This window comes from Puntigrus tetrazona, chromosome 20, assembly GCF_018831695.1.
Source record: "Puntigrus tetrazona isolate hp1 chromosome 20, ASM1883169v1, whole genome shotgun sequence".
Lineage (NCBI taxonomy): Eukaryota > Metazoa > Chordata > Actinopteri > Cypriniformes > Cyprinidae > Puntigrus > Puntigrus tetrazona.
In genome coordinates, this window is record NC_056718.1 from 17,922,154 (window position 1) to 17,939,797 (window position 17,644).

At 36.5% G+C, this 17,644-nt stretch overlaps 1 protein-coding gene across 2 annotated transcripts in view; it reads left to right on the forward strand.

Annotated features, from left to right (window-relative positions):
- The window catches only part of LOC122324444 (phosphodiesterase 4D interacting protein), a 58,600-nt gene that overhangs the window by 14,847 nt on the left and 26,109 nt on the right, over positions 1-17,644 (forward strand). For both annotated transcript variants that reach the window (XM_043218846.1, XM_043218847.1), the window contains exons 4-9: positions 9,982-10,095; positions 11,907-11,983; positions 14,533-14,656; positions 14,796-14,959; positions 15,044-15,200; positions 16,291-16,344. In XM_043218846.1, coding sequence (XP_043074781.1) covers positions 9,982-10,095; positions 11,907-11,983; positions 14,533-14,656; positions 14,796-14,959; positions 15,044-15,200; positions 16,291-16,344 — 690 coding nt within the window. The remainder of the gene's footprint in view (positions 1-9,981; positions 10,096-11,906; positions 11,984-14,532; positions 14,657-14,795; positions 14,960-15,043; positions 15,201-16,290; positions 16,345-17,644) is intronic.

Sequence of the window (17,644 nt, forward strand, 5' to 3'; positions counted from 1 at the left end):
AATGGTCTGGCGGCGTTTTTAGCCTTGTCACCGCCGCCGTTCATGCCCTGCGCGCCTCTCCTCGGGAGACCGTCTCTTCCCGTGCATGCACGCTGGTGTCTTGGGTCCAGGAAGGGTGCGAGATGGACCTCACCCCGCCGTCCGTGAACACAGAGCTCATCCCACTCTGCCGCCAGAGCAACGGTTAATCGGAGACGCGCGGAAGAAGCCGCCCCCGCGCCGGACCAGAAAAAGGGGCGTGTGCGACGTGCCGGACTCCGCCCCTTACCTGGACCCTTCCCCTGGAACACGAACCTTCACTTTCCAGCGGCACGCACGCGAGGACACCAGATCCCCTTTTATTTGGACACTTTTCCCTGGACACTTTATTATTCTGTATTTCTCGAGGCCTGACGCCACGCCCACTGTGTCTGTCGTTGGCTCCTCCCGTCACAATATATATATATATATATATATATATTTTACATATTCACTTTTAGTGGTCTTGTTGTTAATTTGGATGTAGCAGAATTAGGCTCTTTTTTAAAATATTAATGTTAAATCTGCTTCTTCTCCAGATGTTTTGCTGTTGGGTTCTTTAAACAGCTCTGTTTTGTTCCAATATTTGGTGGTTTTCTCATTCATTCCATCTTCTATTTCCTTGGCCCACTCAGGTTTTGCAGTTTATGCAGTTACATTTTCTGACATCTTGCCAGTGCTCAAATGTTCTTTAGTTTCTCTGTCTGCGCCGTGCCTGCGCTCCGGCTTGGTAGTTCGGAATGGTAATAATACTAATTTCATCAGGGGCACTCTTTCCTGGGGGAAACTTAAAGGCTGTGAGATCATATTTTGAGATCCCGGTCCAGTTTTGACATCAAACGCACAGGCCTGCATGTTCTCAGGCGAGGCCGTAATCCGATTTTGAAAATATACCTAACGTCTGCTTTAATGAGCTAACTCGAGTGCCCTTATACCCCCTGTGAAAATATTCTAACTGCCTATGAAATACAAGAATTGAACCATCAAACCCTTGTTAAAGCACTCAGAGCTCAGGGGATGATACTGTGCGGTGGAAGCTCAGGGCTGTTATGCGTTCTGGCTGGATTTGTAGAAACGGTGGGCCACGACAGGCCTGGGAGGATGGAACAGCGGTGTTTGTAAATACCACTCCAATTATCGGTAATGCGCCAGTAATGCGAACCAGATGAACGTTTATTTAATTTGTCAGGAAGGTAAAATTAAGAAGAGCAAGGCTCAGAGTCATGGAGCCGCACTGAGTCCAGTGTGTTTGTGTTATTCTTGTTGATATTTTAAGGCCATAATCAAACATTTAGCTGGTCAGGAAATGCCGGGGGTTGACTTACTCTGTCTAATTGGATTTCAGACTGTTTTTCCACTCCTCTTAAATTAAGCATACAACTGAGACAGAATAAATCAGATCAAGATTGTTTTATTCTGATTAAGATTTTTTTAAAAATGATAATCTACTTAAATCTTAATCCAATTAAAATTGTAGACTGTCTGCCATGTTTTTTTTTTTATTATTTAAGCTTAAATATTCCCAGCACCATTTCTAGGTATGGAGTACGGACCATAACATTTTAAATTTAAATTTATTTGAAACATTGTTTTTTAGCGCAAGAGATAGTATCATAAAAATATGCATTGTTGCGTTTCATAAGCCAAATGAAAAAAACCCTTTGACTTTTGTGGCAAAAGCAAGAAGCGCTTGGCTGAATGTGTTGACCGCTGATTCTCATAAAAGCTTGAAAGAGGGAAGCCACGAAAGACGGTCTGTTGTTCAGTTGAGTACTCAGTGTTTGACAGTAGTGCTCTCAAGCGTCACTCTGTAATTATATATAATGATATATGGCAAGTATAATTGAAATATGTCGGGCACCATCATCCTGTGCGTATGTTATGTATTTCTCAATATCTCTCATGAATTTGCTTATGTACACGTGTACAGTGAGCCTGTTGAGAGCTCCAGAAGCCATCAGCGTGTTCTCTATATAAATCTTCTAAAGTGGTCTTAAAGTGCTTTAAAGTGAGGTTTGATTGTATATTGTATATTGCCATTTATATATCTGTATGGACAGAATAATACCGGTACAACCCATGTTTGCATTTGTATTTTTTTTAGCAGTTTTAGACAAGTTTGTAAATAAAAATTTTTATGCAATGTGAACCTGCTTTCAGATAAACTGGTTGAATTTATTCTAACCTATATATATATATATATATATATATATATATATATATATATATATATATATATATATATATATATATATATATATATATATATATATATATAGTAAACTGGATTTATTTGTATTATTTTTGAAAGCCAGGACCTGTACTTTTAAACTAACACAATGCATTCTCTTAGTCGCAGTGTTTAAAAGTCAGCTGTTAAAAGCTCAAAACTGACATTGTACCCAGATCAGCTATAAAGGATACATTTGTTCTAACTGCAGAAATCTGTGTTGTCTATATTTCAAAGGCCTGTAATTTCTCTTTTCAGTCAGTGAATCCACACAGACAGATGCTGGAAGACTGCAATGACCTGTGGAGGTCTGGTTGTTGGCTTTTTTTTTTTCACATGCTCTGGTTTTAAAGAATGACTGCTCTCTTTGTTTCCGAGCTCCGTTTGATTCGAAAGCAACTTTCCCAATCATGTTAAGAAGAAATAGACAGAAAACAAAGAGAGTTCGAGGGGGAAATTGTGTTGTACGTCACACATGGACAATAGCATCCAATGCAAAAAGTCCATGACAATTGGCAGCGGTTTTCGGAGCTGGTTGAACTTGATCCCATAATTTAGTCTCACCATAAACACGCTGAATTAAAGGCAGATTTGGTCTTTGAAGTGCGATCGAAAAACCAGTGTTTTATTTTGCTTCTTCCAAACAGAATTCAGCCTGTAACATGAAATGCTCGCACAGAGGAGGTCTCGTTCGCTGTGTTTACGGTTTGCTCTGGGAAAATGCCTCACTGGATAGCTTGTGACACAGTAGTCAATCTCGGTCGCTTTTGGGCGTACTTCATTTAGGAGGCTGGTACGATCACAGTGACTTGATTTGATTTATAGTGACTTACACGTGTACATAAACATAAGCGATTGTTCTTGCGCTAGTTGACTTTTCATTTGAGATGAATAGCTCGTTTGTTATTCAGCTACAAATGGCAAAATCGTGTCAATAAAACCTCTTAGCAGAATTTTTTTATTAGAAACAATGTGTTTAATTAAACATTTATTTAATTTAAATCATTTAATGCTTCACAATTGTTCTTGTTTGCTTACATCGCATTAGGAGGGCGCAATTTTTTCCAGGTTTGATGTCAGAAATTAGGGCTGCACGATAAACATCGGCCGATATGTAATGCACATTTTGTGAATAAAGCTTCTGCAATCAGTAGTAAATGCCATCATCTGCGTGATTTCACAGCTTTAATGCTCAAAAGGCTTTTAAAATAACGTAAATGACTTTTTCTATTTTTAGTATAGTATATTTTTAGTTTTTTTAATCTAAGTATCATTATTGCATGATTCCTCAGAAATTATTCAGTGTACTTTTTTTTTAATTAAATGACTAAAATGACAAAAATAAAATCGTTATAATGAAAGTAATCATAATACATAAAAAGTAATGAATGTAAAATAAAATGCAAAAAAAAAAAAAAAGTCTAAGGTTCTGTGTTTCATTTTCTAAACGGCCCCAATATATAATTGACCTTCATCGGCTTATTCAGCTGCACCTGCCTGTAAATCTCTGGCACAGGTGAAGCCTGTAATGTTGAGATCACTTTCTCCCCTGGCAGGTACTCAGAACTCACACCTCTGAATATGTTTTGACAGATGACACAAGAGATGGAAAGAGAGAGTAATAAGAGCGAGAAAGTACCAGGCTTTAGATCTTCTGCCAGTGCAGTAACACCTTGGCACAACTAAACTCTGTTTTCCCACTAATTCGCTTTCTCTTTCGCTCATATACTAGGAATGAAGAGAATATGCCCAATGTGGCATAGAAAACCATCTGCATGCTAATTTTAAAACACGCTATCACATGTAGTTTATAATTCGTTATCATAAAATTAGGAAAGTATCAAACCAATATTAAGTATGTTTTAAATTAGCAAAAGTGCCTCGGGGTCTCCCAGACATCAAACATAAACTTGAGGCTTAAAAGTTAAGATGTTCTGAAAGAACCAGAAACTAGCTTCACTCAGCATGATCAAGTGATCCCTGTTTTCTCTGATGGCTTTATGTTGTTGACTGTGGAGCTAAATCTTTCTTTAAAACTCAGATTACTGTCCTTCCTCTCATTAATGAAAACAGATGTAACTCTCATTACTGAAAACAGAAATAATGAATCGATTTCTATCAGAAAGTAATATGTGCTGCCATCGAAGGCATGATGTATGGTGTATTTCCTGTGAGTTACAGCGAAGAGGCTTAGCATTAATTGGAATTTAGCGAAAGGAAGAAAGATGTGAGTAAACAAACTAACAGACAAAGTTGGAGATGAGAATAAGTCATCTTGTGTAGTTTGATCATTTTGCAGCCCAGGCCCAGGGTCTCAGCGGGAGTATCGGTCTGCTGAGTGGATTGGAGCTCAATGCTAAGAGCCATCCGTCACACTCCATGCCCAGGGACGTCCACATTTCCCTGGGTAAAATATCACAACCCTGCAAGGGCCAGGGAACTCCGGCAGGAGCATCAGATCTTTGGCCAAGAAAGCTCTAGTCTGGTATTCCGTGTCAAGCTGAAAAGTAATCTCACTGTTAAAATGTGTGGTTTGGATGCGTAAATGGCACCAGGATGTGATGTTCTAACTTCATTTCCTTTAGAAGTTACTGCAAAGAAAGCAGCTGGAAGGCTTGAATGTTTTTAGGGTCTTTTTGGTTTCTTAGACTACATGCACTACAATTCAAATAATGTTTCAGTAAGTTTTATAAAAGTACCTACTAGTAAAAATACCTTTTTGGTAACATAATATATGAGTGTGTACTTTACGTTTATTAAGTAAATATGTTATATAAATACGAACCCATACATGTATATATATATATTTGAGAAAAAAGTACTATTGTATAATAATTATATTTATATAATATAAAATACAATAATATAATTGTATGTGTGTGTGTGTATTTAAACATAATAAATGAGCACAGTACATATACATATATTATTTAAACAAAGACTTTTATTTTGGATGAAATTGCAATTAATAGCACGTTTGATAGCACAAATTTTTATTCTGCAAAGATTGTATGATGTAACAAAAGATTTTAAATAAGTGATGTTCTGTAGAACTTCTGTTCATTCACATAAATCACCACTGGTTTCACTGTTAATAATAAGAAAGTTTCTTGTGCACATTGTTTATAATCATTTCTGAAGCATCATGTGACACTGATTGAAAGTTATTCTTTGCCATGACAAGAAATACATTTCATTTTAAAACATTAATATAACTTTTATTTTAAATACAATATACTATGCAGCCTTGGATTGCGTTTTAAAAGTCTTACTGACTTCTGAAGGCTAATTGCTACCTTTGCACTGATCATCATTTATCCCATTAGCTCCTTGGGTGTTAGTTCCCAATTAAAGCATCTTTGCATCATAAATAACGACTGTTCCTCCAAATAAACTGTTGAAACCAATCTGAGGGGACTCGATTTTTTTTCACAAAAACTGTAGGGGCCAGGGTACTGGTTTGGATACAGAACCTGCTTTCTGTATAGCAGTGTTAGAGTGTGTGTTTTTCATATGTATGTCCGGCGTATGGCTTTCTTGTATGTCTGGGAGTGCTTGTGCTTGCGTGTTAGACTCAGTGGGCCTGGCACAGACTGTGGAAAAGCTCTCCCCTCGCCTCAGTATGATGCTGGCAAACAGGCTGAGGCTCCGCTGTACACGTACCACTAGCACCATCCTGTGCCATTGCATCTGGAAATTATTTACCAATGAGAGAGGAAGAGGGGGAGTTGTGAAAGGGAAAAAAACAGAGGTTGCATAGAGGGAATTGAAAAAGGGTTTGAAAGAGTTCACCTAAAACAAAAAATTCAGTCCTCATTTGTGTCATTTTAAACCCATGTGACATAAAAAACAAAATATCCACCATCAAAGTGATTCACATGACTCGTATGCTGTAATTCAAGTCTTCTGAAGCCATGTAGTAACTTTATGTCAAGAAAAGACTGAAAGTGAAAAGACTTTCAACTTCTATGAAACACAAATGATGTTTGGACCTCACAGAATTTCTTTGTTTATTCAATGTGCATTTTTCAAAATACCGTCTTTTGCGTTCCTCAGTAGAAAGCAAGTCAAACATGATGAGTAAATGATGGCAGAATTTTTTATTTTGGGTGCACAATCTCCCTACACTAGCTAACTTTTTTTGCATATTGCTAATCGGGAAGAACTGTTTTAGATTTATTCATAGCATGAATCAAACTCAAAGAGAGGTTCCCATCCACCTATTTTGCATCCATCTTTTCAGTCTCCATGGCAACAAGAAGGGTGTCACATGGAATCTGGGCCTCTTCAAGCTCAGCTTCAGAAAACCACATGAAAAAAAAAACTCATGAAAATGCAGTAATGAACTGTTGCTGCGCTCATCCATCAGATGTAATGTGACTCAATGCAATCATTACATGGGATGATACAACAGGAGTTGTAGATTCTCGGCTGTGTAGAGCAGAGTGGCCATGACTGTTGATTTTCTGCTTGATTTATGTCTGTGTTAAATAGAGCGCAGGCTCTGAGCTTTCAACCCTCTCAGGCTTAGCCTGTCAGGCTGAGTTTCACACAAACACATCAGCCATGTGCTTCGGTCATCATAATTACAAGATTCAAATAAACACAGAAATGGTCCAAAATAATTGATGTCTTTATTGAACTGTAAAATTGTAGTTAAAATAATTTGTTCTGGATTTAATTTGTATCAGATGAGAGACGTTGCAGGCGTTCAGCATGTTTATAGCACATCAGGCTGTTTAATATGTTTTTATAGCATTATCTAAAGGCATTTCCTCATTGAGCCCAAAGACCACATTTGTCGAGGGGTGCTTGCCGTTGCCTCGGTCTCATTTATCATTTAATAGCTGAAATATTTCACTACATGAAGGGGGGCAGATTTAACTTGCCACATTTTATGCTTTATGTATGTATTTGTATATCTATTCATATATCGTTTTTTTAGCAGTTGTTCATTTCTCGATTGTAGAATTATGAAATGAATATACAAGCTGGTATTAAGAATAATGCCTCATTTTGCCTTTTTTAAATCTAGATTTCATTTGCAATCACCTAACATGCAAAGTTAATCTTTAAAGTAATATCAAAATCAATCTTTATTTTTCATACTGTACATTATAATGTTCTGATGCCTAAATTAGCTTGTCACATTAAAAATTATCATATTTGATGTCTTATGTCTTTTATGTCTTGTATCTGAATAGGACTGCATTTATTTTATCCCTTTTTTCCAGGATTCCTTGATAAATAGGAAAATGTAAAATGTCCAATAACAAAAAGTTACAATGCTTTATTCATTTGTTATTACAGTATTCTGCAAAAATGCAAAAAACAAAACAAAACTGCTAGATACTGACAAGACATGAGAGAAGTGAAGCACCATTTGGGACTCAGGAAGAGAGTTTCTCTGACACCGGGCACCATGGCAACGTTAAACCGTCTACAGTAAATGCAAATGAGGGAGACACAGAGCTGTTCATGAATGCATTCCTGCACAGAAACAAGAACGACCCGGCTTCATTAGATGCGCTTCATTGCAAGCTCCTCATTTCTTTTATAGCTGTTCTGTTGTATTTTTAAGAGATCGTAATCATAGCAAGATGAATTTGATTAGTCTGGGAAATATCACAGGACCTGCTGACTGAGTTTCTCTGTTTGTTGCTCATTGTCTTTATACCTAGTTATTATAATGATTAATGGCTTCTAGTAATGATTAATATATACTTTCATTCCTAATTTCTAACCAGAATCCCATATCACCCATACAGTTTGTCATCTGGTATTACTTTTATGGAAGACAAATCCCTTCATTTGCATTTTTTCGCCATGTGTAATCCTTTAAGCGACTGTTTCAAAAACCAGTTCCCATTAACTTGCTCATAATATCAAAGCAGTCAATAAGAGTCAGTCAGTCAGTCAGTCATCATCGGAGATTGCGTGCATACGATCCAAAGTATAGCACACAGAAGCTCACTGTCTTTGGCCTTCTCATGTCAGACCTCTGCCCCGTCAAACAGTGACAGAAAGACAGAGTCCAGACGCCGATGTGTCTCTTTACAAACATGTCAAACCTCCCATTTTCCCCCCACAACGGAAAACCTCAGACCTGCAGAACTCAAGTTCCCTCGCTGACAGACTGAGCAATGCAATCATTTATGTAATCCGGTCTCACTGCCTCTAGCAAAGTCAAATGCATTTGTCGGTAAGACTGAATCCAGATTTTAAAGAATAGGGTATGCCTTACATATAAATGACCTAGAGCAATAAATTTATATGTGAGTCCCTAATGAGTTTTTAGTGGGCTCCAGTTGTCAATCCTAGTCTTTGAAGTTAAGCCTGCTGTGCTTTTGTGCATATGAAATTTCCCTTTGTAATGAAATCAATCATATTTAGCTTTCCTTATTTAAGCCATCTATTGATTTGTACAGTAATTTTTCAAAAGCACATTTTTTCGCCAGGACAGAAGGCAGATGCACCAGAGATGCACAGCATGTGGGCCTTTAGGATTTTTTTTTTTTTTTGAGAAGTATTGAATGTGCCTCTGCATAAGTGTTCAGCTTGTTAATATATGTTGATTAGGAAGCTGTTGTTGGTATCCCAGTCTAGAATTCCTGAGTGACAGCTGGTACAGGATACCTCCTGAAAATAACCCTGCAAAGTCTTACACAGAGTCTTACTAAAGCTCACTTTCTTGTTAAGTGCCACACTGCCCTCCTATGGTTAAACATGTTAACATATAAGCATAAAATGCATATTAAATATAGGCAAGTTAATGTCTAAGTGGGTCATTCTTGTTATTTATATATAGAATAAAGTATTCAATTCATAGGCTTCAAAGATGTAAACTACTGTTTAAAGATTTAGGGTTTTTAAAAAAATATATATTGTTTGATTATGCTCACAATGGCTGCATTTAACAGTAATGTTGTGAAATATTCACAACGTTTAGTTATAAATATTGAAGATAACTATATTTTCTATTTTAATATATTTTCAAAAGTAATTTAGTCCTGCTAATCTGAATTTTTAGTAGCCATTACATTAATGCAAGTCTTTTGTAACATTATAAATGACTTCAATGTTAATTTTGATTAATTCAAGTCTATGTCAAATTAACGTGGAAATTCTAAAATTAAAAACTAAATTGTTTTAATAAATCAATAAATCAAAATGTTACGAAACATTTCTTTCTTGATTTTTTTTTCAAAACAAAAAACAGTTTGGAAGAAACTTGAGGAACAGGTTTAATTTTAGTAAATATTGTCAGATAAAGGATGACAGTTGCAAATCCAGTTGAATCTAGTTGAATGGAATGAGCAGTCAGTGATTTTTAGCACGTACATCTCTGCCTGTCTGTTTTTTTATTATCCACATCAGCTAACACATCAAGTATGCCTGCAATCCTTACAGTTAATACTTCTGGTGGATGATAAAGTAAAAAAAGCCCCCCCATGTAAATTTGACACCCCTCCTTCTGCACACACCATGCGTGGGGGTAGACCCCTTACAGGAGGAGGACCCTCGTTGTGTCACTTGCAGTTCATGCAGTTTATGTTGATGTTGTTGTTCTAGTATTAGAAATCTTACTTCATCTTAGTTAACTTGTTTTAGATATTTTTAATTGCATTTAAAGTGAGCTTGTGATTTAGACAGTATGGCGCAGGTATGAGGGGTCTGAGAACCCCAACGTGACAAGAGCGGTCATGTTTAACGGCTACCGTACTATTTCACAGCACCTCAATGACCTGAAGAAGGAGAACTTCAGCCTCAAGCTTCGCATTTACTTCCTGGAGGAGCGTTTCCAGCAGAAATTTGAGGACAGCAGCAGTGAGGATGTCCACCGCAGGGTGAGTTTCACTGGGCTACTGTTAATTAAGGTGTTGACATGTTGGAAAGTTAACTAATTCATTTAGTCAACAAATTATTAATCATTTATTAGCCACAAATGTCCACCATTAACCAATTTATTTCCAGAAAATTGCACATTTATTATATTTTAGCAAAGTTAAAAAAAATTATAAAATGTAAACACTACTTGAAAATTAAATAAGCAAAAATTTCAAACCATTGTTTTGTCAAACAAATGTTAAGATTAATGCATAGGATAAATGTATAACATTATATCGAAACATTATGTTCCCCTGTTTTAGTACAATTGCTTTCTGTTGGGGGGTGACAATAGGCATTTGCACAGGTATATTCTAGTACTGCAGCATTTGTTTTGCTGGCTCGGCAAATGCAAGGCCTAAAATAGCCTGCAGACCGTCAGTCATCTATACAGTTGCCGTGCACAACAACTGCAGCCTGGAAATGTGGCTATGTTTAAATAAACAACATTAATATTGATCAGTCATCTGCTGCAGCTGTCACAAACTGACTATCAGCACTGGCAAAACTGGATTATGGGTAGAGTGGCAGACAGGATGACTCTGGTTAGGTCTGGTTACTGTGGGGAAGTAAAGGTGACACTGTCTAGCAGCTGTTGCCCATATTCTAATATACCAATATAGAACACAGATAAAAAAAAAAAGAGTTCATCATTATTTTTAAACTTATATTCATTGCATGTGATATCAAATCAAAGTGTGATTGAAATCTGTGATTATGAAACCAAAACTTTTTGCAAAATAGATGAATTTTGATTAGCGATCCCAGTCTCTGTATTTATGCATCATTTATGCATGTTTATACATGGAGGCGTTTTATTCTTGTGGCACATGGCTATAATATTAATGAATGCAGCATTTATATTGCAATGAAAACCACACATATACAGCATACATGATCCAACAGTCCAATCCAATTTGATTCATTTTGGTTAATGAGATAAACATGTCTTTATGCACGATTGGACTTAAAATAGCCCTGCTGAGCTGGTAACTGATACTGAAGTTTGTGTGTGCAAACAAAGCCTAAAGATGCAATATGAGTGCCAAAACTAGGCTATTTTTGTGTCCGACCTTTTCAAATGAACCTGATAAAACAAATATTAGTCCCACTGACCCATATAGGCTACACAAATCATTAAGAATGACTGATACATGACAGCTGCTCCTGACTGCTGTCTTTCATCAAACACAGTTTTGCGGGCAAACGTTCCTGGGGGTTATAATGGGATGTGTATGTATCATTTCAAAAACAAAAACACACACACAATGTACTAAGCACTGATCTCATGCCAGCTACACTGAGTATCTGGTGGAGTCAAAAAAAGTCTCTGTTGCTGCGCCCTGGTGCATTGTGGGAAGGAAAAAGTAGAGAGGTCAGATTTGAGTGCATGTCAGAGAGAGTGAAACAGCAGGTGGTTGGCGTCTCTTGTTCTATTTTAAGGTCTCCCCACACCCATGAGACTCCAGCTGCACGTGCAGAGAGCTCACGCTGAGCTCTGCAGACTCAGCAGAGGAGATCCATGAAATATTTACAGCTTTCTTTTGAATATTTTTAGCGTAGCATATTAATTGCATGTGAATATTTCAGAAACAAATCTGTTAGTAAAAATAGTTGCATGAATTTCATTAGAGTTTATTATAATTGAACAGAAAACATTGAACATACAAACACTTTTCAGTATTTTTTTTTAACAAAGTACATTTTATTTTGCTGCATAAGGAGAGTAAAATGAGATTGCAATGACTTTTTTAATCCATTTGTTTTCCAGAACATTGAGCTGAAGGTTGAGGTTGAAAGCTTGAAACAAGATCTCCAGGAAAGACAGGAACAGCTTGACAAGGCCCTGTAAGTATCAACCAAGACAATATATTCTTTATATAGTTGCTGTTGACAGATTCCTGATGTCTGTTGCAGTTAGGCTACATTCACAGCAGAACATATAGTATTACATATTTTACAATATATTTTGCTATATAAGCAGCATAAGTTAAAAATCACGTCTCTTAGAAAGTACAGTTTATCAGTCCCAACCATGTGAACATGGACTTTTGGTTGTTTTTCACAAAAAACTATTTAGTTAAATATTTAGTTTAACTGCTATTATTTCTTTATGCAATTATGAGTGAAGATAGTGAAGCCAAATGTAATTTGAAAAGGAGTTAAAACAAGTCTGTTCTATGAATCTGTCTGCTGTTTAGTCTGGTGATCCTCTCTCTCACCCAGAATGCTGGTCCGCTGCCAGCTACTATCTGCATAACTGCTTCTCATAGGCATGTGCAACTTATCTCACTGACCTGCCAAATGCAAAGGCCAGAGCCCACTGCCGAGTCCATGCTGGACGCTTATCAGGTTTGGAGGACAGAGCAGAGTGCCGTGATGCCCTTTGAAACGTGCATATGATCTTGTAACACTATTTGCTGACGGAGATGATTTGAGTACATTTTTAGATATAAATACACACATACACTACCGTTTAAAAGTTTTGGCTAATGTTCTAAGCTGAATTTTCAGCAAGTCTGCATTACACCGGTCTTCAGTGTTGCATGATCCTTCAGAAATCATATGCATATTACATTTTAAACTTAATATGTGAATAACTTTTGTATATTTTTGTGGAATTAAAAAAAATTCCTCTAACATTGTAAAAGTCATGTCAGTTTCTTAAATTTAATGCATTCTTGCTGAATAAATGTGTCAGTTACCTCAAACGTTCGAATGGTAGTGTGTGCACTACACAAACACACTTGCGACAAGAGCCAATTCATTCTCAGTAAAACACACAATGAGCAACTCAATCCTCACGTAAGCGGGCTTGAGTTTCGTGCTTGACTTTTTCGTCTACGGTCTGGTGGAAGTGTGTCAGTAATGTTTAAATTTACAGTAGGATCCATTGGCCTTCTGGGGATCACCTATAAACGAGACCCCCTTCCTTTGTGTTATTCTTCAGGTGACATCATGGTTCTGTTGAAAGGCCCGGTTGCTACGTGTCATTTCCATCACACAATCTGTTCAGTTCTGATGATGTGTCTGCCATTGACCTGAGTCTTGACCATCAAGCAAAAATCCCCCTCATAATTTCTCCTCGTGTTTTCCTCATACCTTCCTCTAAGCTATCGTTCCGAGCCTCAGAATTAACATTTGGTTCTCTGAGGACCCAAAAAAACCAAGCAGAACTGAATGATATCACCTTCCAAGGTAATTGACATGCCTGTAGGCTGTGATTACTAACACCGACTGATGTAGTGGCTGCCCGGGACGATCGCTCAGATTGCTCATTGCAGTAATGGCTGTCCTGGAGCGGCGCAGTCAAAAAACCCAGAGGTGCTGTTTGCTCTGGATCAAACAATTACAGCAGGGTCAGTGCCGCAGCCATCATCACGTTCAAAAACAGCTCCGTTGCAATGCAGCAGTGGAGTCTGGAAAAGCAGTTACGAGGTCCTCGAGAGGGTTCTAGAGAGTGAGAGGCTCTCATAGACACTCCAGAATACTTTAAAATGTCAGAGCAACACCCTCCACACACACGGAGACCTGTTAAACACATCCCAGAGGAGATGTGAGCAAAGATTGTTACGACTCACCTTTGTGACCCACTTCTTTTGCTTTAATACTCTTTAGAGGATTGAAAAATGAAATAAAACTCTTTTACAGAGTCTGAAAGGTATGTACTTAGGGACAAAGATTAGATAAATCAAACATGACCACTCATGGCAATTCATCTTTTGACTTTTTTCCCCCAAAGAACGCAGATAAATCTACATATAACATGTTTTTTTTTTTTGTTTGTTTTTTTTAAAATACAGGTTTTGAATTAACTGTTTATTAATTACAATTATCTAGAATTTTAGATTTAAATAATTTATGTTGTTGTTGTATAGTTTGTTATTATATGTATTATAATTATTTATGAGTATATGTGCATTATTACTTTAAACATACATTATCAGATAATAATCAGAACAATTATTGATCATAAATAGTCAGACTAATTATTATCTGAAGGTAGTAAGAAACTGTTACTTTCTAGGGGTGAATTCTCTTAGTATTTGTGCCATTTTAGGTGCTGTTTTTCATTTTTAAATTCCTGTGTCCAATAACTGATCACAGTTCAGTTTAACCAGGTGCAAAATGCACTGTTCTACTAAATTAAAATCAAGTAACTGTCATTTATTTCAGTGCAAAAGCACTTCCTTTCTATGTTACTAAGAGTGTTTATAAATTTAGTGCTGTTTGCTTTTTACAGTTATGATGGTGTTTATTTCAATTAATCATGGAAAATGTAATTCACTCATTTAGCCTTTTAGTTAACTTTGAGACAACCACAATTGCACAGGCAGCATTCTTTCTTTCCGAATTGTTCACTAAAGCTATTTTGTTTGTATTGTGTCACTTTGCAGAACCACAGCAGAAAGTCTGACCAATCAGAATGAGGTGGAGGTGCAGCGTCGCTGTGAGGAACGGCAGCAGGAGATCGGACACATGCAAGAGATTCTGGAGACCAAGATCCAGCTTCTGCAAGAGGTGCACAATGTGTTCCTGTGTGCAATAACCCCGTTACAACGAAATCCATATTTCCAGAATTTGAAGCTAATTCTGTTGTAAGAGACTGCATTCAGAGGCAATAACTTTATTTTATTTATATTTCAATCTATATTTTCAGGAGGCTGAACTGGCAAGAAGTGAAGCAGAAAAAATGGCTTCCCTGGCGGATTCAGAATCCCAGCGCTGTTTGGCTCTAGAAAGGAGAATGATGATGGAAATGCAGGGAGGAAATGAAAGCTTGTCTGCCATGGCACAACATGAAGAGATGGCTAAGAAGGACAGGTAAACATCACAGGAATGAATAAGTGTTATTCTGAGATATTTGAATAAATAACACAATCTCTGATTCCTCTTTATTTTTGTTAGGTTAATAGAAGAACTGAGTGAAACCGTATGCAGAAGAGAGCAAGAGGCAGCTGATCTGAGTGCACAGAGGGACGCCCTTACTGTAAAACTATCTCAACTGGAAGAGCACGTTCAGAGCCTTAACATGTCCGTCCAGCAGAAAGAGAAACACACAGAGGTAGCGTGTACAGGATCTCATCTATCAAAATGCATGACATGCACACATAGATTTAATGTGGCCCTGATAATGAGTAAGTCAAATCAATGTGATTGTGCGTGCAATATCAAGCTCTACTGTACTCCTGGTTAAAAGCCAGCAGCTAACTAGGTCACTTTGGCCTCTGGCCCCTATTCAACCCCTAAAGGGAAAATGGGTTCAGATATCAGACTGTATTTATAAACACATACACACACAGTCGTTTCATTGTAAATAGGTCACGGCACCATGGCACACGCAGGAGTGATTCAATACTTCTCCCAGATTAGTATATTTACAGTGTGGGTATAAATCACATACACATGGAAATTTATATTAACTTTGCCTTAGATTCATATGCAAACTGAGACAGATATCAAATTGATTAAACCTGTGTGCAGATAAACTTTTTTAACACTATATAAACAGTGAACTAAAATGGACCAAAATGAGGGAATTTACCAATTCAATGGAAATAGTTTAACCCTGTAAACCTGCTCTATTGTATCTGATACATCTAATTGATCAGTATGATCAAAACATGCCCTGTGTAATCTTATAAAAAGCCATTTAGTAAAATTCAGAAAATGTTCACCTGCAGGTCGTGGTACATTTGTTGTGCTGTGAAATCTTTACTTATTTTTCATAAATTAATATAAAAATGACTTTTGTATTGTATGGAATATATCAAAATGGACATTTACTGGTCTGAGGCAAATTAGAACTGAAGCATTTCCCAAAATGAGATATATAAATATCAAATGGTCATATAAATATCAAATGTACTTTTTTGCCTCTGGATAGCAGTCTTCTTGTGTTTTTTTTTCTTGAGTATCAGCTACTGGTAATATAAACATACAATATGAAAAACTGTATATAGAAAAACTGTTTATATATATATATATATATATATATATATATATATATATATATATATATATATATATATATATATATATATATATATATATTTTTTTTTTTTTTTTTTTTTTTAATATTACAGGGTTAAATAGAAAAACTGAATTTTAATTTTTAAAAAGTAATTTTGGAGGCTAAATTTTCTCTTTTTCAGACTCTCAGAGAAGAACTGGCTCATGGAAAAGGCAATTCAGAGCAGGAGATGCAAGTAAGTGTTTTTCTTCTATTTATGTTTTATCTCAAGTTTTTTGGTTGCATGTATTCTACAAATATTACTTTATTTAGTTTAGCACTTTCCTAATACAATGCATGGCTTTAATTTAGCTGAAGCTTTACCAGTGTGCTGAGAGCGACATCTAGCGACAGTGTTTAGTCATAGCGAGCTGAGACTACACGCCAGCATACACGTTTAAAACTATTTTACAATTTTAACAGTATGTTCCTTGTATTTTTAAAGAACTTCTAATTTGTTATCCAACATTTAATCCAAGCTTTTTTAAAATTGCTTTTAATATTTTCATGTACTTTATTTTTGTTCTGCTCTTTGCTCTTAAATTAATAATATTTGTCAAAACATGGGGAAAAAATCATACAACAAAGAGAAACAACTATGCAGTATCCACTTTCTTGTTTGACATGGGTTTGGGTTAAAAAAAACAAACATTCAATTACATCACAGTGTACGCAGAATAGTAATGAAAACTCACAGTTAATTTAGCTGTCCACTCCTTGCTATCACTATCACGGTTTGACATAAACAATGAGATAATGCTACATTTCCTTGATTAGGATAAATAGGTTTTTGATTAAGGCTGGTGTGTGTTCTAGTGCTGTTATGGTGTTCTGTTTCCTATGTCTAAGACATTTAAATGAAAAATTCACTCAGAGACACCACACAACTGCCAAAATGCACAAATATCACCATAAAACATCATTCAGTTTTATCTAGCTATAATCAAAAAACCTCACAAAGCTAACTGGGACCTGATTGCTTCCATTGTCCTTATTTGTAAGTTGCTTCGGATAAAAGAGTCTGTTAAATGTAAATGTTATGCAAATGTAACCAATAGAATTAATATTAAGTGATGAAAGGTTGATTCACTAATATACTATGTTGAATGTTGATAGTAAACCTATTTGTTTAAATATGTCCAATATTAACAAGTGACATTTTAGTCAATTTCACAAGCTGTGCACATTGCACATTTATCATAATGTTAGTAGAAATAACTACACATTTTTAGATCAGTGATGCACCGACCTTGACCGCTTTTTACATTTTGGCTCCCACTGTATTGAATATGATTACATCCCTAAATAAATGATAAGGATAGATAGATATGCGATTCATAGTATACATGTTAGGAATCCAGTACGTCGGGAAAAAGAAATCACTTTCTCGGTTGCATTTCTTTGTCGGAAATGGAAATAAGTATGTAAAGTAGTGTCCTCGTTTGCTTAGCTTGTTTCCTATGTTCGACCGCCGGTACCACAGCGTACACCCAGGG